General features: G+C 36.1%; 1 protein-coding gene across 1 annotated transcript; it reads left to right on the top strand.

The window, feature by feature from the left end:
* Positions 1-26,812, top strand: IL26 (interleukin 26; the record flags this gene model as incomplete). The annotated part of the gene is given in 6 exon segments (XM_081310919.1): positions 1-177; positions 262-318; positions 497-553; positions 556-633; positions 26,573-26,638; positions 26,726-26,812. Coding segments are annotated over 6 exon segments (522 nt in total).

Raw genomic sequence — 26,812 nt, 5'->3', positions numbered from 1 at the left:
ATGTGGGTGAGTTGCATGCTGAGGTCCGGGCTGCTGTGTGCCACTCTGTCTCTTGCTATTGCTAAGCACAAGCCATCTCAATCCTCCTTCACCCAACCTTGTCACTCAAGGGAGTTGCTGTCCCAAGCTGTCGACACTTTCTATGTCAAGGCAGCCTGGCTCAAAGCAACAATTCCAGTGAGTATTAGGTTCTGCTTGAGGGGAGGACCTAAAGGACACTGTAATCCTGGATACCACTGATTTTGCTTTATTTTATTGTAGGAAGACCGCATAAAAAATATACGATTATTTAAAAAGGAAACAAAAAAGCTCTTTATGGTAAGATGGGAAGTTCAGTTTTAGGTTCTACTAGTTCAATGCTTTTGCCCCGTGTTTTGATTTTTTCCCAGAGTCATTAAGTAATAATCCGGGGGGTGTTTCAGTGACATTAAAAAGAAAAAATGTTCCAAACTATTCAGACCTTATAAATTAAGAACTTCTTGTATCTTATTCGTAGAAAAACTGCAGATTCCAGGAACAGCTTCTGTCCTTCTTCATGGAAGATGTTTTTGGTGTGGACTCCAATTACAAATTTGCAAGGAAATAGACTTTGTGGAAGACTTTCATAGCCTTTGGCAGAAATTGAGCCGCTGTGTAAGTATGCCTGGCAAATGTGGTGAGTTTGAACCTAGAAAACTACCTAAAAACAGCATGTGGGAAGCTGTCTCCATACCAGCAGGTGAGTAAAAAGGACTTTCTGATTGTTGGCTTGGAGTCCAAAATGAGAGTCCATCACCAGGGAAATAGCATCAAAGAACCATGCACAGCTCATGACGGCACTATTTATTTATTCTTAAAGAACAGCACATAGGGCATGTTGAGAAGAGCTGAAATAACAGGGAATGGTCCTCAAGTAAATATTCACCTTGTAATCATTCCCTTGTTATACAATGCCCAAGTAATTTCGTCTTTCATTTGACAAGTATTTCTTGAGCACCAATTTGGTGACAAGCACTAAGTCTAGGCTGCTTTCTCTCTTCTGTCTTTTCACCATCTCTCCATCTTCCTCTTTTTCTCTCTCCATGTCTCTTTGTACCATGATGATGGGAGCTTTTAGATTGCTTTTTTCTTAATTATCTATGTTTTTTAAAATTTTTTTATTAGTTATTGATGGACCTTTATTTATTTATTTGTTTGTATGTGGTGAAAGTCAAACCCAGTGCCTCACACATGCTAGGCAAGCGCTCTACCACTGAGTCACAACCCCAGCCCAAATATCTATGTTTTAATAGTTTTATATATGTTTTTTGTTTTTTGGTACCATGGACTGAACCTAGGGGCACTTAACCAGTGAGCACACTCCCAGCCTTTTTTGTTTTAAATTTTGAGACAGGGTCTCACTAAGTTGCTTAGAGTCTCCCTAAGTGGCTAAGGCTGGTTTTGGAACTTGCAATCCTCCTGCCTCAGCTGCCGGGGTTGCTGGGATTATAGATAAGCACCATTGTGCCCGGCAATGTATGTTTTTTAAAAAAATAGTCACAGTCAAAAATCTAAAAAGAAGGAGTGTGTCTTCTTTCATACTTGGATTATTCAAAGCTTCAGAATGGTTCACAGTAAACAATACGAAATTAACAAGGCAAAAGTGACTGAATTCCTACAGAAACTCACCCACATTAACAAAATATCAATGCTGGCTGGGGGAGTCAGGATCTTTGCAGTGTTAGTTGAATTTCTCCTGTGGGGAGTACAGGAAGGTTTTTATTTCTGAGAGGGAGGATGTCCTTAACCAATGGCTCTCAAGCAGAAGGCCAAGGTATTTAGGTGTTTTGAGTGTGAACTGATCAATTAGGCTAAAAAATTTCAACACATTTATGTTCTCTTTTTCTTTTTTTTTTATTGGATGTTCACAACATTACAAAGCTCTTGACAAATCATATTTCATACTTTAGAATCAAGTGGGTTATGAACTCCCATTTTTACCCCAATTACAGATTGCAGAATCACATCGGTTACACATCACATTTTTACATACTGCCATATTAGTGACTGTTGTATTCTGCTACATTTCCTATCCTCTACTATCCCCCCTCCCCTCCCCTCCCATCTTCTCTCTCTACCCCATCTACTGTAATTCATTTCCCTCCATGTTTGTTATCCCATTCCCCTCATAAACTCTTATATGTAATTTTGTATAGCAATGAGGGTCTCCCTCCATTTCCATGTGATTTTCCTTTTTTTCTCCCTTTCCCTCTCGCCTCATGTCTCTGTTTAATGTTAATCTTTTCTTCCTGCTCTTCCTCCCTGTTCTATTCTTAGTTGCTCTCATTATATCAAAGGAGACATTTGGTATTTGTTTTTTAGGGATTGGCTAGCTTCACTAAGCATAGTCTGCTCTAGTGCCATCCATTTCCCTGCAAATTCCGTGATTTTGTCATTTTTTAGTGCTGCGTAATACTCCATGGTGTATAAATGCTACATTTTTTTATCCATTCATCTATTGAAGGGCATCTGGGTTGATTCCACAGTCTAGCAATTGTGAATTGTGCTGCTATGAACATCGAAGTGGCAGTATCCCTGTAGTGTGCTCTTTTAAGGTCTTCAGGAAATAGTCCGAGAAGGGCACTAGCTGGGTCAAATGGTGGTTCCATTCCCAGCTTTCCCAGGAATCTCCATACTGCTTTCCAAATTGGCCGCACCCGTTTGCAGTCCCACCAGCAGTGTACAAGAGTACCCTTTTCCCCACATCCTCGCCAGCACTCGTTGTTGTTTGACTTCATAGTGGCTGCCAATCTTACTGGGGTGAGGTGGTATCTTAGGGTGGTTTTGATTTGCATTTCCTTGACTGCTAGAGACGGTGAGCATTTTTTCATGTACTTGTTGATTGATTGTATATCCTCCTCTGAGAAGTGTTTGTTCATGTCCTTGGCCCATTTGTTGATTGGGTTATTTGTTATCTTATTGTCTAATTTTTTGAGTTCTTTGTATACTCTGGATATTAGGGCTCTATCTGAAGTGTGAGGAGTAAAATTTTGTTCCCAGGATGTAGGCTCCCTATTTACCTCTCTTATTGTTTCTCTTGCTGAGAAAAAACTTTTCAGTTTAAGAAAGTCCCATTTGTTGATTCTTGTTATTAACTCTTGTGCTATGGGTGTCCTATTAAGGAATTTGGAGCCCGTCCCCACAATCTGTAGATCGGAGCCAACTTTTTCTTCTATCAGACGGAGAGTCTCTGATTTGATATCTAGCTCCTTTATCCACTTTGAGTTGACTTTTGTGCATGGCGAGAGGAGGGGATTCAGTTTCATTTTGTTGCATATGGATTTCCAGTTTTCCCAGCATCATTTGTTGAAGATGCTATCCTTTCTCCATTGCATGCTTTTAGCTCCTTTATCAAATATAAGATAGTTGTAGCTTTGTGGATTAGTCTCTGTGTCCTCTATTCTATACCATTGGTCCACCCGCCTGTTCTGGTACCAGTACCATGCTGTTTTTGTCACTATTGCTCTGTAATATAGTTTGAAATCTGGTATCGCTATACCGCCTGATTCACACTTCCTGCTTAGAATTGCTTTTGCTATTCTGGGTCTTTTATTTTTCCATATGAATTTCACGATTGCTTTATCTATTTCTACAAGAAATGCCATTGGGATTTTGATTGGCATTGCATTAAACCTATAGAGAACTTTTGGTAATATCGCCATTTTGATGATGTTAGTTCTGCCTATCCATGAACAAGGTATATTTTTCCATCTTCTAAGATCCTCTTCTATTTCTTTCTTTAGGGTTCTGTAGTTTTCATTGTATAAATCTTTCACCTCTTTTGTTAGGTTGATTCCCAAGTATTTTATTTTTTTTGAGGATATTGTGAATGGAGTGTTTTTCCTCATTTCCGTTTCAGAAGTTTTGTCACTGATATACAGAAATGCCTTTGATTTATGTGTGTTGATTTTATATCCTGCCACTTTGCTGAATTCATTTATTAGTTCTAGTAGTTTTTTTGTAGACCCTTTTGGGTCTTCTAGGTATAGAATCATGTCATCTGCAAATAGTGATAATTTAAGTTCTTCTTTTCCTATTTTTATGCCTTTAATTTCTTTCGTCTGTCTAATTGCTCTGGCCAGTGTTTCGAGAACTATATTGAATAGAAGTGGTGATAGGGGGCATCCCTGTCTTGTTCCAGATTTTAGAGGGAATGCCTTCAATTTTTCTGCATTCAGAATGATGCTAGCCTGAGGCTTGGCATAGATAGCTTTTACAATGTCGAGGTAAGTTCCTGTTATCCCTAGTTTTTCTAATGTTTTGAACATAAAGGGATGCTGTACTTTGTCAAATGCTTTTTCTGCATCTATCGAGATGATCATATGGTTCTTATCTTTAAGTCTATTGATGTGGTGAATAACATTTATTGATTTCCGTATATTGAACCATCCTTGTATCCCAGGGATGAATCCTACTTGATCATGGTGCACAATTTTTTTGATGTGCCTTTGATTCCGATTCGCCAGAATTTTATTGAGGATTTTTGCATCTAGGTTCATTAGAGATATTGGTCTGTAGTTTTCTTTCTTTGAGGTGTCTTTGTCTGGTTTCGGAATCAGGGTGATGTTGGCCTCATAGAATGAATTTGGAAGAGCTCCCTCTTTTTCTATTTCCTGAAATAACTTGAAAAGTATTGGTATTAATTCTTCTTTAAAGGTTTTGTAGAACTCCGCTGTATACCCATTCGGTCCTGGGCTTTTCTTGGTTGGAAGTCTTTTGATTGCTTCTTCTATTTCATCTATTGATATTGGTCTGTTTAAGTTGTGAGTTTCCTCCTGACTCAGTTTGGGCAAATCATATGACTTAAGGAATTTATCGATGTCTTCACTTTCTTCTATTTTATTGGAATATAGGTTTTCAAAATAATTTCTAATTGTTTTCTGTATTTCTGAAGCGTCTGTTGTAATATTGCCTTTTTCATCCCATATGTTAGTAATTTGGGTTCTCTCTCTTCTTCTCTTCATTAGTATGGCTAGGGGTCTGTCGATCTTATTTATTTTTTCAAAGAACCAACTTTTAGTTTTGTTAATTTTTTCAATAGTTTCTTTTGTTTCAATTTCATTGATTTCTGCTCTGATTTTAATTAATTCTTGCCTTCTGCTACATTTGCTATTGTTTTGCTCTTCCTTTTCTAGGGCTTTGAGATGAAGTGTGAGCTCATTTATTTGTTGGTTTTTCCTTTTTTTGAGGAATGACCTCCAGGCGATGAATTTCCCTCTTAAAACTGCTTTCATTGTGTCCCATAGATTCCAATATGTTGTGTCTGTATTTTCATTTATCTCTAAGAATTTTTTGATTTCCTCCTTTATGTCTTCTGTAACCCATTGATCATTCAGTAATGTATTGTTCATTGTCCATGTGATGTAGGATTTTTCCTTCCTTCTTTTATCATTGATTTCCAGTTTCATTCCATTATGATCTGATAAAGTGCATGGTATTATCTCAACCCCTTTATATTTACTGAGGGTTGCCCTATGGCATAATATATGATCTATGTTTGAGAAGGATCCATGTGCTGCTGAGAAAAAAGTATATCCACTTGATGATGGTTGATATATTCTATATATGTCAGTTAATGTTCTCTTTTTCCTCTTTTGGTTTTGTGTTTATGTCCTTGGGACTTGGACTGAATAGTTTTTCATAAACTCTCATATTCCACGAAAATAACAACAAAGATAAAAAAGAAACAAACAACAACAACAAAAACAAACAACAACAACAACAAAAACAAACAACAACAACAACAACAACAACAACAACAAAACACAAAAACTACAACCTGGTATCTTTCTGTAGAACCCAGAGAAAGTGCTTTGGGTCAGTCCTCATCCCTGAAATAATGGAAACGTGGTCACTTATGTTTATTCTGTATTCAACCTATAAGTTCATCTTATTAAGGCAGTGAATAATTAAAAATAGTCTCTTACATGTAAATTATGTAATTTTACATTTCTTTACCACCAGCTGATTATGTTGTTATCACTCCTAGTTAGAGTCTTATGCCAACAAAGATGTGAAGAGGAGGAGAATAAGGGAAATAATGAGGCCCATAGCAGACACTGTAGGCCAGGGTGGAGTCACCCAAAAGGACAAGAAAGTGTTTCCCATTGTAGTACCTGTAAACCTGAGCATCCTTTTTTACGGGATTAATACCAAAGTACTTTCCAGTTCTCCTTTTGCTAGTCTCCTCTGTGGGTGCTCTCCAGGGCACTACCCAGGAGATTTAATTTTCCTTATTCTAAGTGCAAAGCACTACAGGAATCCTTGCCTGATACCGGACATGTATGTGGTCATATGGAACTGGCCAATCCATTTTGTCATTGGTTTGATTTCATTGGCTCAAATAGCTAAACACATAATGATAGCCATAACCCAAACCAAGCAATTTTCTGGAAGAAAATTCTGAAAACTTGAATCTGTCTAGCAACCCTGGTTTTCCCTGATTTGTTTTTGAGCAGTTTTTCCTCCAAAGGGACTTGAACCTGTTAATAATTGAGATGCTGTTTTCAGATTCAACGATGCACCGCAGGGTGGAGCTGTGTCACCTCTTAGCGGCTGGCTCCCCCTTGTGGTCAAATTCGAACACAGCATCGCATCAACCTTCCCAAGTGCCATGGGACTCTGGTTTTTCTTGTTCTCCTGCCTCTTACTGAATTTTGAGCGGCAAACATTTGAGATTTCCTTTAACAATTTTGAAATGTACAAGACATTATTATTTGCTATATTAACATTACTGTGAAATATATATCAAAGTAAAAAACGATAATCATGTATTTCTCCTGTCAACTTGAGCCTCACACTCTTGCGTCATCCTCTCCCTTCCAACACCCCTTCAGCCTCTGAACCACCATTCTATGCTATTTTGAGTTCGATTATTTTATATGTCACATCTGAATAAAAACTTGTGTTTTGGTCTTTCTGTGTCTGGCTTAATTCATTTTGCATAATGTTCACCAATTTCATCCATGTTGTCACAAAGGACAAAAATTATTTTTAAGTTTGAATAGTATCCTATCATGTGTGTGTATATATATATATATATATATATACACACTACATTTTCTATGGATGAACACATAGGTGTTACAATGAATATAAGACTGCAAACATCTGTTGTTAGACATATTATTTTGAAATTTTGGGGGTACATATCCAGAATTGGGCAATTTATTTTTAGAAATGGAATTATATGATGATTTATTTTTAGTTTTTTGAGGAATTCCCATACAGTTTTCCAAAATGGCTGTACTAATTTACATTCCTATCAACAACGTAAAAGCATTTTCTTTTCTCTACATTCTTGCCAAGACTTTTTATCTTTTTTTTTTTTTTTGTGCCATCCTGACACACATGCATTGTGGTTTTGATTTGCACTTTCTTAATGGTTAGTGATGTTGAGCATTTTATCAATATACAATATTTTGAGAAATATCTGTTCAAGTCTCTTGCCCATTTTAAATCAGATTATTTGTTTTCTTTCTATAAAGTTGTTTGTGACCCTTTTATATTTTGCCCTAAGGATAGTAATGCCTTATAGGATATATGGATTGCAAAAAAATAAGATACATGGATTGCAAAAAAAATAAGATATATGGATTGCAAAAAAATAAGATATATGGATTGCAAATATTTTCTCCAGTTCATAGGTTGTCTCTCCTCTCATGTATCCTTTGTTGTACAGAAGATTTTATTTTGATGTAATTCTATTTGCTTTTTTTTTTTTTTGCATGTGCTTTTGGGGTTTATTCTTCTGCATATGGATATCTAGTTTTCCCAATACCATGATGACTATCCTGTTCTTTTTTTTTTTATGGTGCTGGGGATTGAACTCAAGGCAAGCACTCTACCAGTTTAGCTATGTCCCCAGCCCACTGTCCTGTTCCTAATGCATGTGCTTTGCACCTTTGCTGGGAATTGCTTGACTACATGCTTGCATTCATTACCAGCCTTTCTGTTCTGTCCAATTGGTTGATGAGTCTGTTTTTAAGCTAATGCCAGGCTGTTTTAATTACTATTGCTTTTGTAGTGTAGTTTGAAATCAGATAGTGTTGTCACTCATTACTATTTGACAAAAGCAAAGAAATGAATCATTGCCATCTTTTGAGATGTTATGGTTTATATTTGGTGGGTAGTCATCAACTGGGTGGGACTTCATATTTTTTTCCTTTCTTTCCTTCACTTTTTTCTTTTTATTTCCTTCCTTCCTCTAATCCTTTTGCCTCCCTAAACATATTTTAAAAATGTTACATGTGTCTGTTCCAGGACATTTTGTCAAATGGCCAAGATGTAAAGTGACCTTGTTGAATTTACTTTCATTTTCTGATTTACTTTTAGTTGAACAGCTCTAATGCTGTCTTCATAAGAAAGAAGTTCTTCTTTTTGAGGGCTTCTCTGTCTCCATTGAAAGTTTGGTATTAGAGATGAAATAGCAGAGAGAAGGGAGACAGGGGACAAAAAAGTCATAAGAATTGAATGTTTCTGAGCATGAACATTTTTATGAATAATATTTAACATTGATCTACATATATGTGTGTATATATGTACATATATATGATGAATTCTCCATAGTAAATACATTTATGTACTAATTTTGATATTAGAATGATAATGTTAATTGTAACAAATATGCCCCCCAAATTTGGTGATTTCACCTGTTCAGCCTTTATTTCATAGGAGCCCACTCAAGTAGAAGTACAGTCAGGGCTTTCTGGATGGAATCACTTTTCTCTACATTATGAGTCAGGGATGTAGGTTTCTTCTAGATTATGGCTGTGCCATTCCTGAACTGTCTGCATTTAGTGTGTGGCAGGCTGACAGGAACAGGAAGAAGCCTTATCCATTTCAGATAAGCTTTGCTTCCAAAATGATACGTATCATCCTGATCCCATTCCATTGGTAAGAACTAGTCACATGGCCATAAATAATTGCAAAGATTTCTGAGAAATGTTGTCTCATATATGGCTAGAAAGAAGAGAAGAAAATTTTGATTTATAGGTAGTAGTCTCTGCTAATTATTCAAGAATTGTTCATTCATATTTACAACCAGGGCTATTCCTATAGCGGATCTTTTTGCAAATTAGAAAAAGAATGTAGACTTTCTGTTCACAATCCCACTCTAGTCTGTGGCCACTATTCTAACTTTTAGTTACTTACCATATAAGAGAGGCAGGTTAATATTTAATTCTCTGTCTACCAGTTTTTGAGATAAAGGATTAGTTTTTCTAATATTCTTCTATGATGTCTAACAAATTGTTACTTTTGTTGTCATTTCTCTGTTTCATTATTAACTCATGGTTTAATTTAAAAAACATTTTTGTGAAAGCTTTCTGATTTCTCTAAGCCACCCGCCTTTGGGGCATCTTTGCAGGTCCTCTTATATTAGCATCTTCTTGAGCCACTCTTAGGATACATACGACACTAGAAAGTTATGATAGACTCCAAGGGCCAGAGTCCTTAGTACCACTGTATTTGAATATCAACTCATTGTCTCTGGTAACATTCTGCACATTTTGCAGCAGCTAATAAAAATTACATTTTCCAATTAGTTTGATTTGGGTAATTTGGTTTAGTTAGTTTGATGGTATAATTGTTAAAATAAAGTTATGTGTAAAGAAGACATTTAAAGATTCTTATAGAATTCATACTCTCAGACTTGAAAGGGAATTGAACAGTTGCCTCATTGGATTCATAAAATAACTTGCCTAATTGCTAGTGATCAAAGTTGAAACTGAAAAAAAATTTCCATTGGTTTTCAAGATTTCATCATCTACTTTAATTAGCATTTTGAGAGCCTGAAGAGTAATTGTGAAATTAGAAAGGCACATCTTCCATATTTATTATGTCTAATTACATTTAAAATATGATGTCTTGGCAAATATGATATTTGTATTTCTATTTCTTATAAACAGTTTGAAAAATAATTTGTATCATAAATTGCAATTAGCTTACCAACTTGTGAATTATCCTTCATCTTTGTAATGTCAATTTTTAAAATTGCAATTGCTTCAACTGTTAAAGCAAGAAAGAGGAAGTGAAACCAGTTTTGTCTTATTCTTTCAGTAACTGAGAAGTCCAAAACCCATCTCTTTAACAATAACAGTAGTCTCCTTGTGAGGTTGTTTGGAGAATTAAACAAAAGAATGTCAAAGTGCCTAGCATATCATGGTTTTGGAAAATTGTCTGCTTTCTATACACAGACCATTGATTTACTTTCAGTTACATTTTCTGAACAATTTCTGAGAGTGGTTCTCTTAAATAAGCGAATAACTTTTTAGTACTTTATATTAGTGCTACCATGTATGTGTATAATTTACAGTAGTAGTTTGATTTAAAAATGAGGAAATCATTATGAGTAATTGGTTTTAATCTTAATAAATATGTTTTCTCATTATGTTATAGAATACTTCTGCCAACAATGCCGTTCCTGGGTTAATGATATATAATACCTCTGTCAAAATGATGAGGCACAGCTCTCTGGCTGGGTTAAGAATTTTCACAAGCTAAATTATATAGACTCATTCTACTGAGTGGTAATTACATCGAGAAATTTAAAAAATCTGCAATAAAGTTTCCCTTCCCTTATATCTGTATGTAAATAAGGGTTTTGAAAACTCTAATTCTTTTCCTCTGGTTAAAACATGAAAAAATATTTTGTAATGGTCTAAGATTATTCTATGCAGGCAAAATTATCTACGCTTATCCATATCAGATCATTCTTCCAGTTATAGAGAATATATAAATTAAATCATGTTTTATGAGCTCTTCTGTTACATATTTACTTAGTTGTTAGATATTTATCATTTGTTTTGTTAAAATTAAATGTCTGTGGAATTTGGTTTTTCAGAGAGACACTGGCTAATAGTTTAGTTACTCTTTCCTCTTTTCATGAAAACTTTTTTTAAATACAGTATTTTTTTTGAATAATGTTACTTTGTTATTTTCTTTTTGACTTTTCCATAAGGCTTCTTGGTCTCAGTAGTTTTGTGTTGTGTCCTAGTGCCTTTCCTTTTGCCAAACTGATATTTATTTATTTAGTCCTTTTTCAAAACAGGCTATACTAGCACACACTTTTCTCAATTGTTACTTTGAAAGCACCTTGGATAATATTTGTAGGACCTCACATGAAAAATTGTGCAAAAAAATCATTGAATAAGATTTGCTTAAAAGTCTTCATTTAGTATCATATGATATAATGATGACATTTATTTAGTCTTTAATCCCTTATTTATCATTTGTATTTTGGGAAAAAACGATTCTGGAAATCAAGACCATGACCACAAGTAGGAACTATTTAGCTATCAAGATCGACAGAAACCCTGCCCAAATTAACAAAAACAACAAAGAAAGGTGGTTGTGATCCAATCTGAAGTATGCTGGGATAAATAAAAAATATAAGCTCTTATATATAGTTTTTTAATTTCCACAATGGCTATATGTTTATAACGTGACATAGTATAATAAAATTCTTTTTTTCCCCAAACACATGAAGATATCAGGAACACAAATTAAGAACTGTATTATGTATTTATGTGGTTATTTTAAACAAAGTTTTGGTGCTCACTAATGTCTGGGGCATGTTTCAAACTTTTATTAAGCCAGAAGGCTGTGGATGCTGGGGCAGTAGGCTGATGTCTGCATTTCTTTTGCAAACATTTATTATTAACAAGCATTTATTTGATGAACACTCTTCCAGAGCTTGGGGATTCACCAAAAATTGACAGTTAATTTCTCTGTCCTCACGAAGTTCACTGAAAATGCTTCTAGCCAGCCTCTGCTGGTGTCAGATTGTGATAGGGGCTACAAAGGGAGCAGACAGCAGAAGTGCTGCCACTAGGGTGGAAGTTGGGGTTGTAACTAAAATAGGTTCTTCTGGGGATCTCAGCTGGGACCTGAAATATGTTTAATAGTCTGCTCTCTTCAGCCTTGGAACACTTGCTTCCTCTGCCTACTGGTCCCTTCTCTCTGCTCCTTCCACTCATTCTTCAAGATGCACCTTGCTTCTTTCCTAGAAGCCTTCTGGATTCCACAGTCAGATTTCCTCTCCTCTGTCTCTATTATCCAGCTGTAATTTTGTTTCCATCACAGTAGTTATCACATACTACTGTAATTTTGCTTTGCTCTGACTCTTGGCAGACTGTGAGCCATCATGTATGTCCTGAGGCAATTTTTTTTTATCATGTAGGGTACTTTTATACAGAATGGTGTGTTTCATTGTGGTATAATTGGTACGCGCATACAACATTATTTGATCAGCTTCACACCCTTCATTTTCCTTCCTTCCTCCCCTGGTTTTCTTCTGCCCTATTGGTCTTCCTTCCTCTTTCATGACATCCCTTTTTTCCTTTTCTTCTCTGCTAATTTCTACTATTGTATGAGAGAAAACACACATTACTTATCTTTCTGAGTCTGGTTTATTTTGCTTAGCATGATACTTTGTAATTTCATTCTTTTTTATGGATGAATAAAACACCGTTGTGTGTGTATGTATATATTTTTTCTTTATTCATTGATCTGCTTGCTGGGTTGGACACATAGGCTGATTCTGTGATTAGGCTTTTGTGAATTTATGCTGATAAATGCGAATATGCATGTATTTCTATTATTCTTTTGGATAAATACCAAGGAAATGCATTGCTGGATCAGATGGTAGTTGTATTTTTAGTTTCTTGAGGAACCTCCATACTGATTACCATAGTGGCAGTACTAATTTACATTCCTACTGGCAGTGTACAAGAATTCTTTTTTCTTTGCTAGCATTCACTGTAATTTGTATTCTTGATGATTGCCATTCTGATTTGAGAGAGATGGATTCTCCATGTAGTTTTTATTACCCTGAGGTCTAAAGATGCAAAATATTATTTCATATAATTTTTGACCATTTGTATTTCTTTTGAGAAGTGTCTATTCAGTTCACTTGCCCATTTATTGTTTGGATTATGTTTTAGTCAGCTTTTTTTTTTTTTTTTGCTGCTGTGACTAAAACACCCACCAGAGGAGGAAAAGTTTATTTGGGGGCTCACAGTTTCAGAGGTCTTAGTCCTTAGAAGGTTGGTTCCATTCTTTAGAACTCCAGGTGAGACAGAACATCATGGTGGGAGAGTGTGGCAGAGGGGAGCAGCTCTGCTACATGATGATCAGTAAGTGGGGGGGGGGGGGAGAGAGAGAGAGAGAGAGAGAGAGAGAGAGAGAGAGAGAGAGAGAGAGAGAGAGAGAAATATACCCTATAGTCCCCCAATGAACCACTTCCTCCAGCCACACCCCATCTGCCTCCAGTTACCAGCCAGTTAATCCCATCAGAGATTAATTAACTGATTAGGTTAAGCCTATAACCCAGGCATTTCTTCTTTGAACCTTCTTGCATTGTCTTGCATGTGAGCTTTTGGGGGACACCACATCTAAACCATAACGGGTTATTTGTTTGTATGGTGTGGAGTTTTTTTTTTTTTAAAGTTCTTTATATATTCTGGATATTAATCCTCTGTAGGAAGAGTAACTGGCAAAGATTTTCTACTGTTCCAAAGGTTTTCTGTTCACTTTGTCAATTGTTTCTTTAGTTGTTCAGAAGCTTTTTAATTTGGTGCCATTTATTAATTCTTGGTATTATTTCCTGAGCTACAAGAGTCCTGCTAAGAGACTGGTTGCCTGTGCCTATGTGTTCAAGTGTTCCACCCGCCCCTTTTTTTCCTAACAGTTCTAAAGTTCCTGGTAATATACCTAGGTCTTTGATCCATTCTGAGTTGACTTCACAGGGTGAGACATAGCAATCTAATTTCATTCTTCTACCTGGGGATGTGCAGTTTTCCCCATGTTAAAGAGGCTGTTTTTCCTCTGAGGCATGTTTGTGGCACCTTTGTCAAGAATCAGATGACTGTAGTTTTGTGGGTTTGTCTCTGAGTCTTCCATCCTTGTCCCATGGATCTATGCATCTGTTTTTATGCCAGTGCCATGATACTTTTGTTTCTATGGCTCTGCTGTATGATTTGAAATCAGGCATTTTAATACTTCCAGCATTACTCCTTTTGTTCAGGGCTACTTGGGCTATTCTGGATCTTTTTTGTCTTCCATAATGAATTTTAGGACTGTTTTTTTCTGATTCTGTGAAGAATGCTGTTGGTGATTTCATGAGGATTGCATTAATTCTGTAGATTGATTTTGGTAGGCTAGTTCAACTATATCAATTCTGCCTCTTCATGAATATGGGCCACTTTCCATTTTCTAGTGGCTAATGTCTTCAATTTCTTTCTTTAGTGTTCTATGATTTTCATTGTAGAGGTCATTTACCTTCTTGGTTAGTTCATTCCTAGAGTTTTTCTTTCTTTTTTTTTTTTTTTGTACTATGGTGAATGGAATTGTTTTCCTTATTTCTTTCTCAGCCAATTCATTATTGGTGTTTGAAAAAGCTACTGCTTTTGTATATTACTTTTGTATCCTGTTATGTTGCTGAAATGTCTTACCAGCTCTAGAAGTCTTCTGATGGAACTGTTAGGGTCCATATCATCTGCAAATAAGGATCATTTGATTTCTTCCTTCTCTATTTGTATCCCTTTTATTTCATTCTCTTGCTTAATTGTTCTGTGTTAAATTTGAAGTGCTATATTGAATAGGGTGGTGAGAGTGGACATTCTTGTCTTGTTCTTGATTTTAGAGGAAATGCTTTCAGTATGATGTTGGCTTTAGGTTTGTCATATACAGACTTTATTATGATGAAGTGAGTTCCTTCTAACTATTTTCTTTAGGATTTTTATCTTGAAGGGGTAATAAATTTTGTCAAAGACTTTTTCTGCATCTATTGCGATGATCATGTGATTTCTGTCCTTGATTTTATTTACATTACATATCAAATTATTGATTTGTGAATTTTGAGTCATTATTGGATTCCTGGGATGAAATCAGCATGATCATGATTATAATCTTTTTAATGTGTTGTTAAATTTGGTTTACAAATTTTTTTTATTTTTTGTACTGGGGATTTAACCCAGGGCTGCCTAACCACTTGAGCCACATTCCTCAGACCCTTTTTTGTTCTTTTTATTTTGAGACATGGTTTTCTAAGCTGCTTAGGGCCTCGCTAAATTGCTGAGGCTGGCTTTGAACTCGTGATCCTCCTGCCTCAGCCTCCTGAGTTGCTGGGATTACAGGTGCACCACCATGCCCAGCTCACAGGTACTTTATTAAGGATTTTTTGGGTGTATATATATATATATATATTCATTCATCAAGGGCATTGGTATGTAATTTTCTTTCCTTGATTTCTTCTTATCCAGTTTTGGTATTAGGGTGATACTGGCTTCATAGAATGAGTTTGGATACTTTCCCTTCCTTTCTATTTCATGGAGTAATTTAAGGAGCATTGGTATTAATTCTTCAAAAAATCTTGTAAAATTTAGCTGTGAATCCATCTGGTCCTGCTTTTCTTCATTGGGAGGGTTTTTTTTAAAAAATTACTATTTCAATCTAATTGCTTGTTACTAGCTTGTTTGTTTTCTGTATTCCCTAGGTTCAATTTAGATATGTTGTAGATGTCTAGAAATTCATCCATTTCTCCTAGATTTTCCAATTTATTGGATTGTAGGTTTTGAAAATAGTCCCTAATGTGGATTTCAATGATGTCTGTTGTAATATCCCCTTTGTTGTCTCTAATTTTGTTAATTTGGGTCTTTTCTCTCATTCTTTAAATTAATTTGGCTAACAGTTTATCAATCTTGTTTGTCTCTTCAAAGAACCAATCCTTTGTTTCATTGATTATTTGTAGTTTTTTGTTTATTATCTAGTTCCTTAATTTCAGTCTGATATTTATTACACTTTTTTCCTTTTATTGCTTTTGGGATTGGTTTATTTTTCATTGTCTAAAAATTTGTGATATATAATTAGGTTATTATTTGAGATTTTTCTGATTTTTTAGGATGGGTACTCATAGCTTCATAAGCCTTCTTCTAATAATTGCTTTCACTGCATTCCACAGATTCTGGAATGTTGTGTTTCCATTTTTGTTCGATTCTAGGAATATTTTAACATTCTCAATATTTCTTCAATGACCCAGCCATCATTGAAAAGTATCTTTTTGAATTCATATATAATGGAGTTTTTAGTTTTTCTTGCTATTAATTTAAATTTCATTTCATTATGATCTGAAAAGATGCACAACATTATTTCAATATTTTGTATTGGATAAGATTTGCTTTATGGCCTAATGAAGAATCAATTTTGGAGAAAAGTCTATGAGTGACTGAAAAGAAAGTACATTCAGCTGTTGTTGGAAGAAATATTCTGCTAAGTCCCCTTGATTTATAATATAGCTTAAATCTGTTCTTTGTTGTTCAGCCTGGATGACCTATCAATGAGAGTGTTGTTCTTGAAATCTCCTATTATTATTGTGATGGGCCATCTGTCCCTCTATATTGATCAATGTTTTATGAAATTGGGTGCACCAATATTTACATTTGTTATATCATCTTATTTCCTTGACCAACACATAATTTCCTTCTTTGCCTCTTCTGATGCATTTTACTTTGAAGTCTGCTTTGTCTGATAGCAGAGTAGCTAGTCCTTCTTGCTTCTGAATTGCTTTTGCATGGAACATCATTTTCCATTCTTTGACTTTCAGTTTGTGAATGTCTTTGCCTGTAAGATATATTTCCTGGTGTGATTTATTCTTTCTGTGCCTCTATTTTTTGTCTTTCTTTTTGAATAAAGGATTACTTTAATTATCTTCCAAAATTCTGGCTTAGTAGTCATGAATTCCTTATCTCAGAAGCTTTTATTTAAATTTTTGAAGAATAGCTTTTTGAAGAATGATTTTGAACAATAGCTTTGCTGAATATAGTAGTCTAGGTTGGTAGTTATTTTCTTTTAGGTCTTGAAATACATAATTGCATGCCCTCCTGGCCTTTAGAGTTTCTGCTAAAAAATCTTCTGTTATTCTGATGGGTTTTCCTTTGTAATTTACTTGTTGCTTCTCTCTTACAACTTTTAAGATTCTTTCCTTGTTCTGAATTTTTGACTTTTTGGTCCTGTTTATTTGGGGTTCTAAGTGCTTTGAATACCTGAATGTTAATCTCATCCACTGAATAAGTTTTCTATACCATTAGTCTGTATTTCTGGTCCTTCTTCAAGACCTATGGGTCTTTTGGTCTTTTAATGTTGTCCCAGAGCTCTTGAATACTCTGCTCATAGTTTCTTATTTTTTCTTTATTAGTGTCTGAGTGTTCAAAAACAACAAGCTTGTCTTCAAGCCCCGATTTTCTTTCTTTTGCTTCATCTAGTCTGTTGGTTAGGTTTTTACTAAAATGTTCATTTGATTTATTAAATTTTTCATCACCATGATTATTGTTTAGTTATTTTTCAGAATCTTTTTTATTGATATATTCTTTTATAACCTGTACTTTCTCCCTTAGTTCATTGCTATTTTTCATTCACTAATCATTTTAATAATAAATTTAAAAAAAATAATTCATTGGATTCCAACATGGCGGCGGGCACAGAGAGATCAAGTCTCTGACCTCTTCAGCTGTGCAGGCAGAGGGAGTCGTAAACAACCTAAATCTGTTTGCTCAGGATCACTAGGCAATGCTGAGCTAACGTGGATCTGGGGCGAACAGTCTGGGCCCCTCAGAACACACACTGAGCCCGGATCAGCTGAATTCAAGCTCCTGTTCGCCTGCTTCCCGCAGACAAACAGCTGTGACTCAGCACTAATCCATCCGGCTGAAACAACTGGTCAGCCCTTCTCATCCTACGGAGGTAAATGCCTACCGAGCCTTCATAGGTAGTGGCCAAAGGTTTGAAACGGGGCTTGGGAGAGACAGTAAGGACCCACCTGTTGCATTGGTCGCCCGGCAAAGGGAAACAAACTGTCGCCATTTGCAAGAGATACCACCATGGCAGAGAACTGACGTCATCAGAGGAGATAACTTCATTGAAACCTGCGACTACAGGTGTGTAATTCCCTAGCCTTCCCTCTCCACACATCGGGGAAACCTTAAGGGCCCCTCCCAGCTCTCCCGTGAGCACGATAGCCAGACCGAGGGAATCAAAGGTGGCGCGGAACCCGCGGAGCGGAACTACCGCTCCCACCAGTGCTGACTTCTGAGGTCTCTTGCACCAGCTACCGGGGGCATGGCTACCGGAGGGCAAGTAAAATTCGCTGAGGATTCTCAGCCCCAGGCTCTACAAACTTAGGGTCTGAGGGAATGGCAAACTGGAAGAGTGTGCCCAGTCGTTCATGAAAACAGGGCTCCCGGGAGCAGCAGACCTGGCGTGTAGCCAGTATTGTGGTGAGCGGCACCCGTGAGAGGGGCCTGGCTAGAGGAAAAGTGGGAAATGACTAGACACAAGAGGAGGCCTTAGGCACTCAGGATTGGAGACTCGCCCAGTCTGGGAGGAGCTGCTGCACAGTGATTGGTTCCCGCGTATTGACAGGAGAAACTTGGCCTGGTGGGCACACCGCCACCTACTGGAAAGGAAGTTAATCAAACTCTAAGACTGCATTTATAAGTTTTGTTTTCTTTTTTTCTTTTCCCTTTTTTTTTGATTTGGGTTTTTCTTTCATTTTCATTTTTCTTTCTTGTTGTTTTTTTAAATTTCTTTTTTTTACAATTTTTAAAAATTTTTTTCCTTCTAATTTTAATTTTTTTATTATTTTTTTTAAAATTCTTTTTTTCTTTTTTATTTCCTATTTTTTTCTTTTGTCTTTTCATTTCTTTTCAATTATCTTATCCCCCCTTCCTTGAATTCTACCTGCTTACTCTCATTCTCTTTAGTGACCTCATCCCTTCCCTTCTAATACCTTTCCTCCCAAGCATCTAATAAATTTATAGGAGTAAACAGTAATTCATCAGTCAAACAGAACAAGAAGTAACATGAGCAGCTTGAAAAAGCAAGGAAGAAAAGGAGTACAAACAATGCAGTACAGCCTAAATATTCAGGAGGACCTAGAGTCATCAGAAAAATGGTCATATAAAGAACTCAAGGAACACCTTAGACAGATGGAATGGAACCTTAAAGAGGATACAAGACAGCAAATTCAAGCAGCGAAAGAACACATTGAGAATGAATTACATAAACAGATAAAAGAAGAAGTTAAGCATCTTTATCAGGAGATAGAGATTATAAAAAATAATCAAACAATAATTGTAGAAATGAAGGAAACGATAAACCAAATTAAAAACTCAATTGAGAGTATCACTAACAGAGTGGAGCAAGTAAAAGCCAGAATGTCAGATAATGAAGACAAAATATATCATCTTGAAAAGAGTCTAGCCAACTCAGAAAGGCTGGTAAAAAATCACGAGAAAAACATCCAAGAGTTATGGGATAACATAAAAAAACCAAACTTATGAGTCATCGGGATAGAAGAAGGTACAGAGATTCAAACCAAGGGAATGAGTAACCTGCTGAATGAAATAATTACAGAAAACTTTCCAAAAATAAAAAAGGAAACAGAAATGCAAATTGAAGATGCATACAGGACACCGAGCACACAAAATCACAGTAGACCAACGCCAAGACACATTGTTATGAAGATATCCAATATACAGAACAAAGAGAAAATATTAAAAGCTACAAGAGAAAGGAGACAGATTACATTCAGGGGTAAACCAATAAGGTTAACAACGGATTTTTCATCACAGACACTGAAAGCAAGAAGGTCATGGAACAATGTATTTCAAACACTGAAAGACAATGGATGCCAACCAAGAATTCTGTATCCAGCAAAATTAAGCTTCAGGTATGACAACGAAATAAAAATCTTTCATGATAAACAAAAGTTACAAGAATTTGCAGCCAGAAAACCAGCATTGCAAAGCATTTTGAGCAAAACACTACACGAGGAAGAAATGAAAAACAATAACCAAAACCATCAGTGGGAAGTGCCTCAGTAAAGACAGAGGGCGAGGGGAAAGATAATCATGGAGAAACAAACTAAATTTTTTTAAAAAAGGATAAACAATCAAACATGGATGGAAGTACAAACCATATATCAATAGTAACTCTGAATGTTAATGGCTTAAACTCTCCAATAAAGCGACATAGGCTGGTATCATGGATTTAAAAAAACAAATCCAACAATATGCTGCCTCCAGGAGACACATCTGATTGGAAAAGACATACACAGGCTGAAGGTGAAAGGATGGGAAAAAATATACCATGCACCCGGTCCTCGTAAGCAAGCAGGGGTGGCCATCCTCATATCGAATAAAATCGACTTCAAGACTAAGTTAATCAAAAGGGATAAAGAAGGACATTATATACTGTTAAAAGTAACCATTTACCAACAAGACATAACAATTATCAATATTTATGCACCAAATAATGGTGCTGCGACATTCATAAAACAAATTCTCCTCAAGTTCAAGAATCAAATAGACCACAACACAATAATTATGGGTGACTTCAAGACACCTCTCTCACCATTGGACAGATCCTCCAAACAAAAGTTGAATAAAGAAACTATAGAACTCAATATCACAATCAATAACCTAGACTTAACTGACATATATAGAATATATCAACCATCATCAAATGGATATACTTTTTTTCTCAGCAGTACATGGATCCTTCTCAAAAATAGACCATATATTATGCCATAGGGCAACCCTCAGTAAATATAAAGGGGTGGAGATAATACCTTGCATTTTATCTGATCATAATGGAATGAAACTGGAAATCAATGATAAAAGAAGGAAGGAAAAATCCTACATCACATGGAAAATGAACAATATGTTACTGAATGATCAATGGGTTACAGAAGACATAAAGGAGGAAATCAAAAAATTCTTAGAGATAAATGAAAATACAGACACAACATATCGGAATCTATGGGACACAATGAAAGCAGTTTTACAAGGAGAGAAATGAATTACAGTAGATGGGGTAGAGAGAGAAGCTGGGAGGGGAGGGGAGCGGGGATAGTAGGGGATAGGAAAGGTAGCAGAATACAACAATTACCAATAGGACATTATGTAAAAATGTGGAGGTGTAACCGATGTGACTCTGCAAGCTGCATTTGGGGTAAAATTGGGGGTTCATAACCCACTTCAGTCCAATGTATGAAGTGGGTTATGTCAAGAGCTTTGTAATGTTGTGAACAACCAATAAAAAAAAAAAAAAAAAAAAAAAAAAAAACAATGAAAGCAGTTTTAAGAGGGAAATTCATCGCCTGGTGGTCATTCCTCAAAAAAAGAAAAAACCAACAAATAAATGAGCTCACACTTCATCTCAAAGCCCTAGAAAAGGAAGAGCAAAACAACAGCAAATGTAGCAGAAGACAAGAAATAATTAAAATCAGAGCGGAAATCAATGAAATTGAAACAAAAGAAGGTATTGAAAAAATTAACAAAACTAAAAGTTGGTTCTTCAAAAAAATAAATAAGATCGACAGACCTTTAGCCATGCTAACGAAGAGAAGAAGAGAGAGAACTCAAATTACTAACATACGGGATGAAAAAGGCAATATCACAACAGATGCTACAGAAATACAGAAGACAATTAGAAATTATTTTGAAAACCTATATTCCAATAAAATAGAGGATAGTGAAGACATCGATAAATTTCTTAAGTCATATGATTTGCCCAGTCTGAGTCAGGAGGATACACACAATTTGAACAGACCAATATCAATGGATGAAATTGAAGAAGCCATCAAAAGACTACCAACCAAGAAAAGCCCAGGACCAGATGGGTATACAGCGGAGTTCTACAAAACCTTTAAAGAAGAATTAATACCAATACTTTTCAAGTTATTTCAGGAAATAGAAAAAGAGGGAGCTCTTCCAAATTCATTCTATGAGGCCAACATCACCCTGATTCCGAAACCAGACAAAGACACCTCAAAGAAAGAAAACTACAGACCAATATCTCTAATGAACCTAGATGCAAAAATCCTCAATAAAATTCTGGCGAATCCAATACAAAAACACATCAAAAAAATTGTGCACCATGATCAAGTAGAATTCATCCCTGGGATGCAAGGATGGTTCAATATATGGAAATCAATAAATATTATTCACCACATCAATAGACTTAAAGATAAGAACCATATGATCATCTCGATAGATGCAGAGAAAGCATTCGACGAAGTACAGCATGCCTTTATGTTCAAAACATTAGAAAAACTAGGGATAACAGGAACTTACCTTGACATTGTAAAAGCTATCTATGCTAAGCCTCAGGCTAGCATCATTCTGAATGGACAAAAGTTAAAGGCATTCCCTCTAAAATCTGGAACAAGACAGGGATGCCCTGTGTCACCACTTCTATTCAATATAGTTCTCGAAACACTTGCCAGAGCAATTAGACAGATGAAAGAAATTAAAGGCATAAAAATAGGAAAAGAAGAACTTAAATTATCACTATTTGCAGATGACATGATTCTATACCTAGAAGACCCAAAAGGGTCTACAAAGAAACTACTAGAACTAATAAATGAATTCAGCAAAGTGGCAGGATATAAAATCAACACGCATAAATCAAACGTATTTCTGTATATCAGTGACAAAACTTCTGAAACGGAAATGAGGAAAAACACTCCATTCACAATATCCTCAAAAAAAATAAAATACTTGGGAATCAACCTAACAAAAGAGGTGAAAGATTTACACAATGAAAACTACAGAACCCTAAAGAGAAAAGTAGAAGAAGATCTTAGAAGATGGAAAAATATACCCTGTTCATGGACAGGCAGAACTAACATCATCAAAATGGCGATATTACCAAAAGTTCTCTATAGGTTTAATGCAATGCCAATCAAAATCCCAACGGCATTTCTTGTACAAATAGATAAAGCAATCATGAAATTCATATGGAAAAATAAAAGACCCAGAATAGCAAAAGCAATTCTAAGCAGGAAGTATGAATCAGGCAGTATAGTGATACCAGATTTCAAACTATATTACAGAGCAATAGTGACAAAAACAGCATGGTACTGGTACCAAAACAGGCGGGTGGACCAATGGTATAGAATAGAGGACACAGAGACTAATCCACAAAGTTACAACTATCTTATATTTGATAAAGGGGCTAAAAGCATGCAATGGAGGAAGGATAGCATCTTCAACAAATGGTGTTGGGAAAACTGGAAATCCATATGCAACAAAATGAAACTGAATCCCTTTCTCTCGCCATGCACAAAAGTTAACTCAAAATGGATCAAGGAGCTTGATATCAAATCAGAGACTCTGCGCCTGATAGAAGAAAAAGTTGGCTCCGATCTACATATTGTGGGGTCGGGCTCCAAATTCCTTAATAGGACACCCATAGCACAAGAGTTAATAACAAGAATCAACAAATGGGACTTAATTAAACTTAAAAGTTTTTTTCTCAGCAAGAGAAACAATAAGAGAGGTAAATAGGGAGCCTACATCCTGGGAACAAAATTTTACTCCTCACACTTCAGATAGAGCCCTAATATCCAGAGTATACAAAGAACTCAAAAAATTAGACAATAAGATAACAAATAACCCAATCAACAAATGGGCCAAGGACCTGAACAGACACTTCTCAGAGGAGGACATACAATCAATCAACAAGTACATGAAAAAATGCTCACCATCTCTAGCAGTCAGAGAAATGCAAATCAAAACCACCCTAAGGTACCATCTCACTCCAGTAAGATTGGCAGCCACTATGAAGTCAAACAACAAGTGCTGGCGAGGATGTGGAGAAAAGGGTACACTTGTACATTGCTGGTGGGACTGCAAATTGGTGCGGTTTGGAGATTCCTGGGAAAGATGGGAATGGAACCACCATTTGACCCTGCTATTGCCCTTCTCGGACTATTCCCTGAAGACCTTAAAAGAGCATGCTACAGGGATACTGCCACATCAATGTTCATAGCAGCACAATTCACAATAGCTAGACTGTGGAACCAACCCAGATGCCCTTCAATAGATGAATGGATAAAAAAAATGTGGCATCTATACACAATGGAGTACTATGCAGCAATAAAAAATGACAAAATCATAGAATTTGCAGGGAAATGGATGGCACTAGAGCAGATTATGCTTAGTGAAGCTAGCCAATCCCTAAAAAACAAATACCAAATGTCTTCTTTGATATAATGAGAGCAACTATGAAGAGAGCAGGGAGGAAGAGCAGGAAGAAAAGATTAACATTAAACAGAGACATGAGATGGGAGGGAAAGGGAGACAAAAGGGAAATTGCATGGAAATGAAGGGAGACCCTCATTGCTATACAAAATTACATATAAGAGGTTGTGAGGGGAATGGGAAAATAAACAAGGAGAGAAATGAATTACAGTAGATGGGGTAGAGAGAGAAGATGGGAGGGGTGGGGAGGGGGGATAGTAGGGGATAGGAAAGGTAGCAGAATACACAATTACTAATAGGGCATTATGTAAAATTGTGGATGTGTAACCTACGTGATTCTGCAATCTGCATTTGGGGTAAAATTGGGGGTTCATAACCCACTTCAATCTAATGTATGAAATATGATATGTCAAGAGCTTTGTAATGTTGTGAACAACTAATTAAAAAAAAACCCAAAAATAATTCATTGTATTACATTTCATCTACTTCAATATCTGAATTTGGTTCCTTGGGAGCTATGAACTTTTGGAGATGTCTTGTTTGCTTGTGTCCTCATGTTTCCTGTGTTTCTATGTTGTTGCTTGTACATGTATTGTGATGGATTTGACTTCCTCTGCTGTGTGAGTAGTTTTCTCTTTACAACATTCCCTGCATGGGGGTATAGCTCAGCATCAAAGCACCCAATTGTAATGATGAAATTGTTCAATCACCAGCACCACTCATTATGCAGCCATACCTCTATCAACTTCTTTCAATCTCAGGCAGCCAGTATATACTGGGTACCTCAAGTCCATAATCTATCCCTCTCTGTAAGGTACTTTTCTAAATGAATGAAATATAGCAGCACTATATGGCAGAGGCACAATTGTATGCCAAGTATATACCAAGTTTGCAATAAACGTGTTGATTTAATGGTGAATGATAATGTAGTCTATGATAAGCATGCAGTGTTTTTTACTGCATGACTTTCCTCACACTTTTCTTTGATTAGTTCTCTAGTTATTCTGTTACTACAAATAATTTGCCTCTAGTTTAAATCATGTCTATTTCAGTTGAATTTTCAGCCATTTTTGGTCATTCAGTGGTTTTTATAATGATACTACTAACCCTTTTGTCATGTAGCCCAATTTTAGCAACTGCAAGAGTATACTGAAAAATTTTTTAAAAATGAGAGCATTCTTTTAGAAAGCCCTCCTTTCAGATGAGTCCTCCTTAGTTATGGTAGTGAAGTCTAGCTATCCTACCAGATCTGTAGGAGAAAAACACCTGTTGGTTGACTTTTGCCATGTATTATCGTTCATCCACTTCCATTTCATGAGTTTTTTCTTGATGTGCCTCTACACTATTTTGTCACTAGGATACAGCCTCTTGTGAGACTTTAAGTAAGTGACTAAACTACCTGAACTGTAGTTTCACTTTTGCAAATTGTGAATAACCAATCTATAAAGTCTCCTTGGTCAATTCGAATGCAAAAGTTTTATGAATAAAAACTAAGTGAATAAATTAGACGTTTCCAACTTTTCCTTCTCTTCCCTTTTCTTTAACCCTATAAAAATTTGTGAGAGAATAGAAGATGTTAATTGTTTTCCTATTTTATTCCTAAGTGATCTCTGCACTCAGATAGGGTTTTAAAGCATAACTGCACAAAGGGAGACTGGCATCTTCTCCTGACCAGGCTACCAGCCAGCTTCTCAAAATATCAGCTCACTCCTGGAGCAATTAATATGAAATTCTTGGGAGTTTTCTCCTGATAATCCACACTGAACATTGTACTGTAAATTGTATGTGACAGCTGGGGTGAGTTTTCAAAAAGTAAACATTTCTTGTCCTTCTCCTATCTTCCATACTTCCAACAGCTCTCTTTCTCAACTGCTCCAGTCATGCTTTCGTTTTTCCAGTGTCTAGAAGGCACTGATCTCTTCCCTGCTCAGGCCTTGGCAACATCTTTCCCTCTGTCAAGTCACTCTGCCTGTGTTTCTTCTCCAACTTCCTCTCTCCTCTCCTTGCTTTCTCAGACAGCCCAAACTGGGTCCTTCTCATTTTTCAGATGTTATTTTAAATGTTCTATTTCAAAGGAGCCCTCTGTAACCACCCAATTGAAAGTTGGTTATTACTATAAATCTCTATCACAGAGCACTGTGTATTGCAAACATAGCTTTAATTATAATTTGCAAATTTTCATTTTTGTACTCTTATTTATCATCTTATTCCCTCTGAAACTGTAAGTTCTGTGAGGACAGGAACCATATCCAGTGACCAGAATATAATACTTGCTCAATAAACATTTGTTGAATGTATGGAAGAGCATTATAAGTGCATCTTCAGGGGCTGGGGTTATGGCTCAGTGGTAGAGCGCTTGCCTAGCATGTGCGAGGCGCTGGGTTTGATTCTCAGCACCACATAAAAATAAATAAATAAAATAAAGGTATTGTGTACAACTACAACTGAAAAGAATTAAAAAAAAAGTGCATCTTCAACAATTTTATCTGTACTTATTGTTGATTTCTTAGATATCCTGTGCTTTACCAGCTAGAGAGGTGACATCCATTACCAGAATGAAAAGAACGTTTTATGGGGTAAATATTTCAAATTCTTGTTTTTGAATGATTTGTTTTCTTCAGTATGAAAGACTTCTTCTTTTATATTTTTTACTTTATCTGCAGATTGGAAACAAAGGAATCTATAAAGCCATCAGTGAACTGGATATTCTTCTGTCCCGGATTAAAGAACTGTTAGAAAGCATTCAGTAA

The sequence above is a fragment of the Spermophilus citellus genome, assembly GCF_964194105.1.
Source record: "Spermophilus citellus genome assembly, chromosome: 10".
Taxonomy (NCBI): Eukaryota; Metazoa; Chordata; class Mammalia; order Rodentia; family Sciuridae; genus Spermophilus; species Spermophilus citellus.
This window is presented reverse-complemented; position numbering and strand designations above follow the sequence as displayed.